The sequence below is a fragment of the Heteronotia binoei genome, chromosome 9, assembly GCF_032191835.1.
Source record: "Heteronotia binoei isolate CCM8104 ecotype False Entrance Well chromosome 9, APGP_CSIRO_Hbin_v1, whole genome shotgun sequence".
Lineage (NCBI taxonomy): Eukaryota > Metazoa > Chordata > Lepidosauria > Squamata > Gekkonidae > Heteronotia > Heteronotia binoei.
Window position 1 is genome coordinate 84,246,923 of NC_083231.1, and position 14,405 is coordinate 84,261,327.

Sequence of the window (14,405 nt, forward strand, 5' to 3'; positions counted from 1 at the left end):
TTAATTATTCAACTTTATCATTCCTATCATGGACATTATTGACCTCCTGTTCCATTAGTTTCACAGCCATCTCCAGCTATGCTAATTGTTTCCATTGCAAATCATTCTTTATCTTGTGGCATTCCTCTGCTTAATCTGGGCCTCTTGCTAACTCTCCTCCACATGCAACAAATTTGACTTCTTTCTTCCCTCCCCTCCCCTTTTTCATAGTCTACCTTTATTAGAATTATAGAATCATAGAGTTGGAGGTGACCTCCACGGTCATCTAGTCCAACCCCCTGTACAATGCAGGAAATTTACAAATACCTCCCACCACATCTACAGTGACCCCTGCTGCATGCCCAGAAGATGGCAAAAAGCCTCCAGGATCCCTGGTCAAACTGCCATAAAGAAAATTGCTTCCAGGCCCCAAAGTGGCAATCAGCATTTCTCTGGGCATGTAAGAAGGGGCCACAAGAACTAAGCACCGATGCAACCCTTCCTGCCCTTTTTCTCATGATCTGCCTAATTTCACAGAATCAGCATTGTTGTCAGATAGCCATCTAACCTCAGTTTAAAAACCTCCAAAGGAGAGCCCACCACCTCCTGAGGAAGCCTGTTCCACTGAGATACTACTCTGTTAGGAAGTACTTCCTAATGTTTAGCCAAAAATTCTTTTGATTTAATTTCAACCCATTGGTGTCAGGTTCCCTGACAATTGGGTTAGAAGGTCAGGTGGTTGTACTGCATTGTGGTGTTCATGCATGTTCAGTCATTCTTGGAATCTGATCTGAAAACAACTCCACACCATCCTCTATATCATAGCCCTTCAAGTATTTGAAGATGGTGATCATATCACCTCTCAGTTGTCTTCTCTTTCTTCTTTATGAGACTTCAGGCAGATCACACAACATTGTGCAGAACACATGCACAATGCAATATGGCCAAGATTACAGAATTAGTTAGAATTAGAAAAAAATGTGAATAACAAACTTGTGTTATCATCTATTTTTATGTAGTTAGAATCATAGAGTTGGGACCTCTAGGGTCATCTAGTCCAACCCCCTGCTCTCTCTCGGCTTGACTTCGCGAACGAAGATTTAAGAAGGGTGCAGTAGTCCACGTCTGCTGCAGGCTCGCTGGTGGCTGACAAGACCAATGCGGGACAGGCAGATCCGGCCACAGTGGCTGCAGGGAAAAGTCTGATTTGCGGTTGGTGCTGTAGCAGTGCGATTCTTCCTCAATCTCCTTTTGTCCTCAAGACCAGCTATGCGTGCGTTCTCAAAGGAAGAGACAGCCTGGTGGATGGTGTGCCTCCATGCTTTGTGATCTGAGGCTAGGTCAGACCACTGGTGATGGTTGATGCGACAGGTGCCAAGGGATTTCTTCAAGGAGTCCTTGTACCTCTTCTTTGGTGCCCCTCTATTTCGATGGCCGGTGGAAAGTTCGCCATACAGAGCAATCTTGGGAAGGCGGTGGTTTTCCATCCTAGAAATATGCCCTGCCCAGCGCAGCGCACAATGCAGGAAACTCACAAACACTTCCCCCTAAATTCACAGGATCTTCATTGCTGTCAGATGGCCATCTACCCTCTGTTTAAAATTGTTCTATCACCCCCTGGTTTGAAATTGTTGGGGTTTTTCCAGTAACCATTTGATTTTCTGACATTCCTTTTATAGGATAGCCAGCCCAGATGTAAGAGGACAGGTACTCACTTTTCAAAAAATGCATTCTCAAAGTGAGTCTAAACAGTTTTTCAAATGCATGAATAGAAAATACTTCTAAATTTGGGTTTAAAGTGGGGGGGATCGAGTATGACTCTTGAATGGAAATATAGTGTGGATTGGTAAAGAAATATGCTAGAAGGGAAGATGGTTGACATTTGAATCAGACAAGATGGGATTCTGCAGGTAGTGCCAGGTCTGGAATATTAAAAATTACTATCTTAGATGGGATCACAATTTGTTGCAAAGACCAGGCTTGTAGTTTGGGAGAGTTCTTCAACACAGACCTGCTTTAGGGTGGTTATATTGAAGCAATGACCGAGAGGATGTCTTATGAGCTTCAGCTGAGTTGTCTACCACACCTTATCCTGAAACAGAAAGTCATTATCTTGTTGGTGCCTGCCTGCGCTAGTAAACCTCTTGTTTGGACTATCGTAATGTGTTTTACCTGGGGCTTATAGGTTGGAAGCTACATTTGGTTCAGAATGCAGCAACCAGGTGAATTTGGGATGTCAGCAACTAATAGCATATGACACGAGCTCTTTAACGAATTTCACAGTTTGTAAATAGGTGTCTGGATTGAAGCCAACACACCGATAATGATTTTTTAAAGTTCTTTGTGCTTCTGACTGAATGCATTTGAGGGAAAGCCTTCACACATGTGTACATTCCAAGTCACAATTGGTGGGAGTAAGTTGCAGGTGGTTCCATCTTTCACCAGACTAGTGGCTCGCTTTTAAGCAGGCATTCTGTTTTAGGGACAGTAGCTTATGGAGGTTTGGGACTTCATTTTTTTTTATGGTCTTAAAAACCTATTTGTTTACTTAGACTTTTGATGTTTAAGTTATCTGTTGAATTATGGTTTGCTGACAAAAAATTATTTTAACTATTGATTTTGTTACTGTATTATACTGTTTAAGAATACTCTCTTGTTTTGAGAATACTCTCTTGAACTGTCATACATTTTTACTTGCCAAAGTCTTTTATCCTGCACAATAGAAAGGGGACGCACTGAAATGATAATAAAGAGAGATGGTGCTTTCATGGCATAAAGGTCTAAATAATATTTTTCTACAAAATTACAAAGTTTTGTTGCATTGGTACCTAACACCGCTTCATCTTTCACACATGTTCTCTACCATCTTCCCTTGGTGTTGGAAGGGCTGTGGTGAAAGGGGTGGTTCTGCTCAGTTGTGCAAAGGCTTTGGGCCTCTATATTGTCTGAAATAAAAAATATAACGGGTATTGCATTACCCCTTGAGCCACATATTCTCCTTTTGAATATATAGAAAGGTTTTAAAATTCATAATTCACTAAAAGAATTATGTTGACGTTGACAGCAGCAAAATGCACCATGGCTATAGGGTGGAAGGCAGTTGAGCCGCCAAGTTTAAGAACTTGGCGTACTAAACTTTGGAAGTACTTTGTTTGGGATAAGTTGGCTGATTCTATTGTTACTGTTAAAAAATCTGGACTGCATTCGTTATTAGATAAATGGGTGCCCTTCTTGAATTATGTGTTGGGCAAGGAGTGTCTGGGTGTGATGTACATTTAGATAGTACTGTATTATCATTATTGGTGTTTCATTAATTGTCAATACTTGGTCGCTTATTGTTTTTTCTGTACACTGTTCCATGTGTATTAATTCTGTAACTATTTATTTTTCAATAAAGCTGTTGAACAGGGTGTGTGTGTGTGTGTGTGTGTGTGTGTGTGTGTGTGGAAATAAAGGTCTAAATAAGGTCCCTTGACAAATATTCCCTCTGACCCCTCCTTCACATCATCACTACGGAAACCAAAATATCACCTGAAAGCTAACTGCATGACTAGCCCTCAATGGGCCTTCACAGTCACATTTTGTCCCACAGACTTACATTTACAGCCATAGTTCTAAATGATGACTCTTGTTGATGCCAACAAGATTTCGGGAGTATAAGCTTTCCAGAATTAAATCTCCCTTCCTCAGATAGGCCTCTGTATCTGACCGAGGACTCTCCAAACCTCTTCTTCTGAAAATCTTGTCAGTCTCTAAGATGCTACAGGATTTGAATTTAGCTGTTCTACTGTAGACCAATAGGGCTATCCTCTGAAACCACATTAAGTCTGTTGCAGCAAAATTAAACAGGAGTCCAGGGGCACTTTAGGGACTATAATATTTATTTCAGCAGAACCTTTCGCCAGGCAGAGCTCTCTTGGTTGCTGCTGCCATTGGCCTCTCCTTTAGCGTGCATCGCCTAGAGCGCTCTTGATAGAAAGACGACCAAAAATGCAGCTAGATAGAGGATGATTTCTCAGGCACGCAGCCGCAGTCAAGGGAATGGCGGAAGGAGGAGGGACAGTTGACCGCGAGAGGCCACCTCTCTCTCCCTCTCTCAGCGCCGGGACTTTCTGGCGGGTCAGGTCTAGCAGGGAGGCGTGCGCGTGCGCGCGGGGCCGAGGCGGGCAGGTAGGTTGGAGTTTTGCTTGGCGTGCTGGTCCGGGATGGGTGGGAGAAAGAGAGGCGGGAGAGAAGCGGAGCCTAGCAAATGAGAGTTGCCGGCTGGCCGGCGTTCAGGCAGGGTCCCCTCGGCTCTTTTCCTCCAGCCCGCAAGGACCCGGCGGCTTGTCTGGGGTTGGTCCCGCTGTGGGAGACGGAGCCAGGCGAAGGGGCGTTACTGAGGCGCTGAGCTCTCCGCGTCTGGCTCCCAGCAGCAGTAGCCGCCGCAGCGTATCTGCCAGAGCCAGCCTGCCCGGTCTGGGGCAAACGAGGGCGCCTTCCCTGCCTCTTCTAGGGTTAGGATGGAGAGGGACCTGGGTAACGTGGCTGGCCGGAGGCTGGCGGCCGTCCCGGGCATGCTCTGAGAGACCCTGGGCCGCCCCGTCCTCCCTCTTGCAGCTGACCTCGCACTCGGGGGCGCCTGGCATGGGCTCGCCACCCCTCCACAGCCCCAACGGGGCGTCGTCCCCGTAGTTTCGAGCCAACACCTCAGCCGAGCTTTGCTCCCCCGAGGCAGGGGGAGGCGTCCAGGGGTTGACCTGGCTTTGCCGAAGGAAAATGCTAGCCGGGGGGTTCCTGGCCGGCTTTTCCGTGCTCAACCTCCTCGCCTTTGGTTACCTGGCGTGGGAGCCAGAAGGCGTGAGCACAGCCGCCCGGCTGAAGGACAGGGCTGAGAGCGACCCCCCCACCTCCCAGCCGCACCTCATCTTCATCCTGGCGGACGACCAAGGGTTCCGGGACGTCGGCTACCACGGCTCGGAGATCAGGACGCCCACTTTGGATAAGCTGGCGGCTGAAGGCGTGAAGTTGGAGAATTACTACGTCCAGCCGATGTGCACGCCCTCCCGGAGTCAGTTCATCACTGGAAAGTAAGGCGGTTTTCTATTCGGAAGATAGGCTTTTCTTTCTTTCTGTCAGCTATGCTATTTAAGCTGATTCACTTTCCCTCTGTCATACAGCACGAGATGAAATGGCCCTTTTCACACTGAACATTGCTTGAAAGTTTTATTCGTAATGCAGGTTTGGAGGATTGTGGCTTCATATGAAATAAATCGAAATCTGTGCTCTGTTAAGCCGTCAGCCAATAAGGATTTGGCACAGAGAACTACCCACTTCATAATATTATGATAGCAGTTGATTAACGTGGATCTTGCACAAAGGCTTCTTGTCATTTCTTTCAGATAGAAACTGCCAGCAAGTGAGCATCTAGATCCCTTTCAGGGACTGTTTAACACAGCTGGGTGGAGGCGAAATTAATTTATACCAGAAGGACCTTGTTTGCAAAACTTCCCAGTAAATGAATGAAGTTAAAGTTCGTTGCCACAACATCTTTGCAAGTCATCAAAACACACTTCTGACAACTATAATTGGCCAAAGTTAATGAAGCTGAAATTGCTGGCCAAGATAGTTCTAATTTTAGTAGAAAGTTAGGGTCACTTTGACAAGAAAGCCTTAAAATGCATTTTTAATGCCCCTGCCTGTGAACTCATATTGTGCCATGCATTCAGATGTCAATGTTGTCAACATCTTAAACATTCCTTCTTGCCCTGTTCTGGCACACGTTTTTTAAAAGTAAGATTGGTTTCATTTCATAACGTATTAACCACATTACAAATGCTCATATTAAGAGCAAAATATTACTTTATTTGCCTGTGAAAGGACATTAATATGCAGCAGTTTATATAGAAATCATATTAGGTTCTATTTACCATGTATTTATTTACTTTATTTATAGGCCACCTTATTGAGACTATCACTTTCTCTATCTGAACCCTGTAAACTGCATTCTTATGTTTGCAGATTTCTAACTAGTTAAGATGTTTTCTGCAGTTTTTCTGAATAAATTCCATTTTAGGGTATTCAAAATTCTTAATCCGTCTCCTTATTGAAAATTATAACTATATTACCACTGTCACCGGAATTATAACAGGCAACCGCTCTGTTATAACAACAACATTTTAAATGTGTTGCATTTGACAACTTTTACCATTCATCCCAAAAACTGTGTGAAGTAGGTTGGTTCCTGTATCACTCTGCATGGCTTTGAGTTTAGGACATCCTGGTCTAATGTGATATTAATCAATCCACACTAGCTTCAGATAATCACCTACAAAACTGAATTTAATCTTGTTTGGGCAACTTCCTATAGAAGAAAAGCAGTATTATTTAAATGACTCTGTGAAATTGAAAACCTTGACATTCATTACTAATCCGAATCTCATTTCCAAGACTGTAGGGATTCAGAGTTATGTAGAGAGACCATATTAATATTCAAAAGCTATCTTTCCCCCTTTGTATTTTATTATTTATAACATGTCTGTCACTATAGCAGCTGCTATAAAATAAGAAAATGATGTCCCTTCCTGCAATTTAAAATCTAATTTTTTTTCTTCCAAACAATTCCTGTTCACAATTGAAATATCCCACCTTGTGGTAACTTTAGTAATTACTTATATTTACCTTGTCCACTCATTTTTGTGCCCTGGGCCAGAATCCCATTGCACTGAAAAGCAAGTTATCAGTATCTTTATATACTGTGTCCAGGAATGACTCCTTTGAATGTGTTTAGTGTTGTATAGAGTACAAAACATGAAGAACCATGGTAGTGACATGGTGCATAAATGTAACAATTTGTTGTCATATTACTATTAGTTGGGATATTTTAATAAATCAGAAACTGCTTTTACTTTTGTTGGAACAGCTGGAGACAAAATGAGAGCCAGTATTGTTAAACTATGAATAAATTCTCTGCAGATTGGATCCACAAGTCACAGTGTGGAAGGCAGCCTTTTCAGACTGTATCATAGTGATTTGTTCATGTAGCTATGCAGTATTTGAGGCTAGCTAATAATCTATCCATTTCAAATTTGTAGGAGGGTCAGGGCTCGGAAGAGAAGTGAATTGAAATGCAAAGGGATTTAGTCTGCCAATATAAATTGGTAACTATAAGCCACATACTGTTTAAATTAGACAAAGAGAGAACTAAAACAAATTGAAGGGTGGGGAATCATGATTTTAAAAATGAACTGTTCTATAAGTTATTCTGAAATTCCAGTTGGCGTACTTTTGGAAAATATTACAGGAAAACAGATTTCTCTATACTTAGTTCTCATTTTCTTTGCCGTTTGCTATATTGGCATGAGCCAAACTTCTTTGCCACTATTAGAACAAGGGTGAGTCTAGAAAAAAGCCACTGCTTGTACTGTTGTAGATCACAAGGCACATTAGTAGAAGAAAGTAGTGAAAGGGTGTGGTTGGAGAAGGTGTGACCTGATTAGTGAATTAACAGTATAGAACATGCTATTTTGTATGAATCCTAGGAAAGGGCAGAAATAATTCTTCTATTTTCTTCCACAACAGAGAAAAATAAAAATGTAGTAGACACCATTTTATTTTTGTTGACTATCTAGTTCACCTCACAGACTAAACTAAATTATGTACCATACCTATTTTTCTATTTGAAAGCCAGTGTTGCGTAGAGGATATAATATCAGACTAGAATACTGGAAGACCCTGTGTTGCATCCTTACTTCTTCTGGAACAGATCTTGAAACAGTTACATACTCTCAGCCTAACTCACTGCACAGGGTAGTTATTGTAAGAAAATGGAGGAACAGAGAGTGATGTTCTAAACTTCTTTGAGTCCTCATTGGGGAGAAAAGCAAGAAATAAAAAAATGCAAATTTCCTAAATCCCCATGATATATTCAGCCTCTCTAAGAACAGTCATATGGAATTCATACAAGATGCTCATGTACTAAGACTACTTTGATGACTAGACTCGTGCTTGCTCCCAATGAGAAATAATGATTATGGTAATGAAGGTCCCCATGGGATTAAGTGTTGTAGACACTATAACTCAGGGGTGTCTAATGTCTGCTCAGGGTTTTAATCAGGCCCATAGGGCCTGATGAAGTTCCCTCCTCTTTCAGTTCCTGGGTTCTTTCTGCCTTGTCTTTACTGGCTGTAGCGGGCATCAAAGATGCAAGGGAAATGTGGAATGGATTTTCTATTAAGGTCTCTGTGCCCATATAGACAGGGCCCATTTGTGTCAGATCTGACCCTTCTGACACATGAGTTTGACAGCCCTGCTATAACTAGTACCTTAAATTCAGTTTGAAAGGGATTCAGTTTAGATATTGTCAGGCAGCTACATGTGACATCAGTTCAGGCTACAGATCTCTGACATGCTAATTTATCACATATAGTGACTGAGGATCCAGTGTAAGTGAGATGTTGTGTCATACAGGTAACATTTTCTGTCCCACTAGCATGACATATAGGTCCCAGCTAATATACTTTCTGGAAGGGTTTGGGCTGCCAACATATCCTAGCTGAGACTTCTGAACAGTTCAAATAAATCTAGGACAATCCTACATAGAACTAATCATAGGTGAGGTCCACTTGGCTGAGTTCTAAATTAGTGTTGTTGTGCTTGTTTTTGCAGTGAGAGTTTGGAATAGATTGTTTCTCTTGAGAGAGAGGAAAGGAAAGGTCCCCTGTACAAGCACCAGTCGTTTCTGACTCTGGGGTGACGTTGCTTTCACAATGTTTTCACGGCAGACTTTTTACAGGGTGGTTTGCCATTGCCTTCCCCAGTCTTTTACACTTTCCCGCCAGCAAGTTCGGTACTCATTTTACCGACCCTTGGAAGGATGGAAGGCTGGGTCAACCTTGGACCGGCTACCTGAATCCAGCTTCCGCTGGAATCGAACTCAGGTTGTGAGCAGAGAGTTCAGACCACAGTACTGCTGCTTTACCACTCTGCGCCATGGGGCTGCTTGAGAGAGAAGAGGTGGTCAAATCACATAAATTATGAGCTTTCTGTTGAAGGTTGGTGGGAATCTGTCTTGAATGGGGATGTAGTTGGCTGTTAATTGTCAGATCTCTCTGTAGATACATTTTACCTACCTTTTCTTAAATTCTTTAGGGTTTCTCTTACCAAAGTTAGGATGTGATTTGGGGTAGAGGGGGACAATGTAAGGTTTTATATAGGGACAGTACTAGCTGTGTGATAAATAGAATCTGGGACAGGGATAGATACTGATTCCATTCCCAATCAGTATCTATGCCAAGGCTGTGATATCCAGAGCTGCACAGAATTCCTGACAACCATGGCCCTGCCTCAGTTTACATCTATATACTAATAAGCAAGTCAGCCAAATCTTTGGATATCTAAATCCGGCAATTTACAAGAGAGATCTTTCTACAAACCTGAAAAGAACCCCAGGTTTTCGGGGGGGGAGGGGGGTTGAAATCTAAAAAACACTGGGGGTTTAAAAAACTTGAAAATGATAAAAGGAGTGCTAATAGCTTTAAAAATGGTTTCCCTTGGTGGCTGTTGCTAGGCAACCACAGTATTCCAAGCTGTGTTCTGTCAGTAAAAGGGAAGGGGAGGGCCCTTTCCAGGCCTGTCTCAGCTTTTGAGAGAAGACTCCTTGAGATCAGGCCTGACTAGGATTGCCAGTGGCAAGTTAGGAAATTCCTGGAGAGTTTGTGGTGGAGTCTGAGGAGGGCAAGGTTAGGGGAGAGGAGAAGCCTCTGTAAGATGTATTGCCATAAAGTCCACCCTCCAAAGCAGTCATTTACTCCAGGGGACAGAACTGTGTTGTCTATGGAGTTCCATTGTAATTCTGGAAGATCTCCAGTCGCTCCTGGCAACCATAGACCTAGCAGCAACCTCTGAGTGACTTGCTACCACCCAACTTGCATGACTCAACTAGGCCTAGCTTCTTGCTGCTGTTTAACAGCAGCAAGCCACCCTATGAAAGCCAGTGTTCCAGATCAGACAGAACACAGAGTGGAGTCACACTGCAAAGGTACAAGCCAGCCAAGATGCAGGCACAATCTGTTGTAGCGTGGTCAGAATCCAGTCCCTAGATCATACACAGAGTCATTGACAGAAGCAGGCTCAGGGCAAATCCAAGAGTCTAGGTCTTGTTATAGTCCATGAGTCAGACTCACGGTCTGGAGATAGCCTAAGTGGCAGCAAGGTCAGGAGTGATTAGATGGTATTGCTTCCATAGCCTCTCGTTCCTTTCTCTGCCCCTATAGGAGAGACACTCGTCTCACAGCTGGGTTGCATTATGTAGGTGTGTGCGCTTGTCCTCCTTACTAATTCTAGACTCAGTAGTCTGGGCTGTGTCTGCTTTTCTGCATGTCATGGTGAACCCTCTTTCAAGCCTATGCTGTAATGGCTTTGGAGGCAAGGTGGATAGTGGAGCACTCTCTGGATTTGGGCCATGGGCTTGAACAACTGGGGAGCTACTGTCAGACTGTGAGTCACTTCTTGGCAGGTTGCAGTAGCTTTCTGCAGCAAGTCATACTCACATAACTGTGAACTGAGACCTTCTTTGCCTGTGCATTCTTCCTCAGAGACCTCTGTCTCTTTGGAGATGGCTGCGTCTGACTGATTTGTGACACCCAGTGAGGTATTGTGGTTAGAGGTCTCAGAAACCCAGGTTTGAATCCCCATCTTCCTGCAGAAACTGACTAAGTGATTTTGGACCAGTCACAAACTTTCAACCTAATCTACCTCACAGGGTTGTTGTGAGGATAAAAAGGAAAAGAGAATAATATAAGCGACTGTGTTCCCCACTATGGAGAAAAGTGGGGCATAAATAAAGCAAATAAATAATAAATATAGCTCAGGATAGGAGGCAGATGAAAGGCAGGTTGGTGAATGGCTGAGGAGGAAAGAATGAGGCAGGAAAAGTGAAGAGGATATGGGGATTGCCAGGGGGAAAAGAAGCAATAGTGTGGGGAAGGGGATACAGGAAAAAGTGAGGCACACCCCCCCCCCCCCCGCACAAGTCCTCGAGGGTTCCTTACTATGCAAGTGGCTGGCACCATATAATTGGGCAATAGTTTTCTTAGGCAGAGGCTGTTGGAGTGGAGAAAGGAACAGCTTATGACAGATGGACAGGTAAAGGTAGGTTGGTTGTTGGGTGGGAAGAAAACAGGATTGCCAACTCCAAGTTAGGAAATTCCTAGAGATTTTTAGGGAGGAGCCTGGGGACATTGGGGTTTGTGGAGGGGTGGGACCTCAGAAGAGTATAATGAAATAGACTTTACCCTCCAAAGCAGCCATTTCCTCCTAGGGCTAGGGTTGCTAATCTCCTGGTGCAGAATTAGATTGATCTCAAGATGACAGAGATTAGTTTTTCTGGAGAAAATGGCTGCTGTGGATGGTGGACTTTATAGCATTATATTTTGCTGAGGTCATTTCTTTCCCCAAACCTCATTGTCCCCCAAATCTCTAGGAATTTCCCAACCTGGAGCTGGCAACCCTAAGGCTTTGTAGTTGGGAGTCTGTTGTGATTGCACAAGATCTCCAGGCCCCACCTGGAGGTTGACAGTCTTAGAAGAGAGATAGAAGTGGGTGAGGGTAGGCTATGGGAGCTTTTAGGAAAGGGAAAGAGGAAATAGTGCAAGAGGTGGGGAAAATGAGATGCCTCCTGCAAGTCGTTGCAGGTACCCACATGTCAGCTGTAAATGTGTAGCAGCATACTCTTTGAATTTGGTGTTCTGTACATGTTGGGAGAACAATGTGGAGGCATTCTGTATGATGCTTTTGCCATGGATGAATGTCTGCCTGGTATGGTTTAGAATGAATAATGAAGATCAATGCTTCAGAAAAGAATAGTCTCAAAGCTAAAGGTGTGTAAAAAAAAATCCTCACCAACAGTTCTTTGGGGGTTTCTACCATCTGCTATGATTCTTGGAAGAAAGTTAAAACTTTTAAATCCCATTTTATAACATCTGTAAAATTTCAGCTTTAAAGATCACTATATAAGCACAAACTTTTTAGAAGACTGTCCCACACAATCATACAAAGAACACAAACACAGAAATAATAAAAATAACAAAGACAAAGTCCAATAGACAATGATCAGGACTACTACAGTTGTCCATTAAGTACTCAGTGAACATATTGACTACTGCATATTATATTATTGTCTCCAGCTTTCTGTAGTCCAAGTCATGAGTCCATTCTTAAGCATATTTCTTCTGTCCCCAGGTGTTTTTAACACAGAGAAAATGAATTCACTAATCAGAACTCACGCCTGTATTATATCACAAATGTAGTAGTATTATTAATACAAATGATCAGTCTCCAAACATATGAACATATGAAGCTGCCTTCTACTGAATCAGACCTTCAGTCTATCAAAGTCAGTATTGTCTTCTCAGACTGGCAGCGGCTCTCCAGGGTCTCTCAAGCTGAGGTTTTTCACACCTATTCGCCTGGACTCTTTTTTGGAGATGCCAGGGATTGAACCTGGGACCTTCCCTGCAGATGCTCTACCACTGAGCCACCGTCCTCCCCTTGAAACATGAAGACATGTGGTTACCATCATGCTGAGTTTAGTTTTTTTTTTATTAAATCTTTTATAGCTCTCATAAATGCTTCTTATGGCACAAGGTGCCTTCTGACAACTTCACTGCACAAGATCGTTTTGTCTTATTCCAGAAATTAAGACATTGTCTTAATTTTTTAAATTATGCACCTGTTATGGGAAAGAGTTGTTATTAATATGCTATGAGAACAGGCTGAAATAACCAGAGAGCCAGTTTGATGAAGTGGTAAAGAGCAGCAGACTCTAATCTGGAAAGCAGAGTTTGATTCCCCACTCCTCCACATGCTGGGTGATTTTGGGTCATTCAGTTTCTCTCAGAGCTTTCTCAGCCCCACCTACCTCACAAGATGTCTGTTGTGGGGAGAGGAAGGGAAGGAGACTTTAAGCTGCTCTGAGACTCCAAGTGCAGGGCAGGGTACAAATCCAACTCTTCTTCTTATAACAAAGCTCAAATTCAGTGGCACCTTTAAGACCAGCAATTTTTATTCAAGGTATTGTGCATGCACACTTTTTCTGATATACTGAAATAGAAGCTACTAGTCCATACATATAGGAAGAGGGTGAGCAGCAAATTAGCATGCACCAGAATAAAACCCAGTCTACGTTTGCTGCGCAAAAGCCACAGCACTACCTGTAAATCTGGCGCAGATAATGGGAAATCTGAAAGACGCTGCGGAGAGAACAGGAATGTGACCGTGTGGTAAGCTGTGTGCGAAAACGGTATGACTGTTCACCTTATGTAGAGAACTGCAGGGCATTGTTGGCATTTAGTGTTGTACAACAGAACAACACTGGACTCTGTTCTATTGCTTCAGAGTTCAGACCAACACAGCTACCTACTTTGATCTAGAATTATGCAATGCTTAATGTTAGAGTAATATAACTGTAATTATACAATGTTAGAAGATGAACAAGTGAATGAGCCTGAGATGCTCCAAGAGATCCTCATAAGTTGACTTGGAGCAATGCTCCCTAAACTCCTGCCCACTCATACTTGTCTTATACCTGCATTACACAGATGCCAGCTTGTTGTCTGGACATATGTTAAAGAAGCCCTGGACAAATTCCACCAGGTGTTCAAAAACTTTCACCCCACCATCAAGCTATCAAGTAACAAATCTATGCAAGAAATACATTTTCTGGACACTGTATAAATACATGAAGGATGCATGGACACTACCTTATAGTGGATACCTACTGATAAACAAACATATCTATGTGCATCCAGCTACCATCCTAAACATACCAAACAATCTATTTCCACAACCAGGCTCTCCATTACAACCCCATCTGTTCCAGTCATACAGACATAAATTCTCACCTTAGGAATCTACAAAAAACCTTTCTGGAATTAAAACATCCACCTGTGAAATCAAGAAATAGACTTACCAAAGCCAGAATGATACCCAGAGGAAGCCTGTTATAAGACAAGCCCAAAAGAGACAATAACACAACACCAGTAATAGTCACATACACTCTCAAGACAGTTCTCTTTAACAAGCACTGGGGGACATTTTCTTTCACACAGTCTTAAACAACTCTTCACTCATAATAATACAACATCTAATTTGAACGTGGACAATAGTATCAGAGCTTACAATAAACCCAGATGCCAACTTTGCTGCCACATGAGATCACAGGACCTAACAACATCAACGACACCATCTCAGGGTCATTCACTTGCTCACCTTTCCTATGCTAATTTGATGCTCAGTTTCTGCCTATATATGTATGGACTGGTAACTTCCATTCAATGCATCTGAAGAAGTGTGCATGCACAGAAAAGCTTATACCTTGAATACAATTTTGTTGGTCTTTAAGGTGCCACTGGACTTGAATTTTGTTCTGCTGCTTCAGACCAACAAAG

The 14,405-nt window shown here is 42.9% G+C and overlaps 1 protein-coding gene across 2 annotated transcripts in view; it reads left to right on the forward strand.

Moving 5' to 3' along the window:
- Positions 1-4,089: 4,089 nt before the first annotated feature.
- Positions 4,090-14,405, forward strand: part of ARSJ (arylsulfatase family member J) — a 74,474-nt gene continuing 64,158 nt past the window's right edge. The window contains exons 1-2 of one of the 2 annotated variants that reach the window (XM_060246871.1): positions 4,090-4,149; positions 4,810-5,048. In XM_060246871.1, coding sequence (XP_060102854.1) covers positions 5,011-5,048 — 38 coding nt within the window. In that variant the 5' untranslated portion in view covers positions 4,090-4,149; positions 4,810-5,010. Of the gene's footprint in view, positions 4,150-4,527; positions 5,049-14,405 lie in introns of those variants that run through there. The other variant, XM_060246870.1, reaches the window with a different exon arrangement.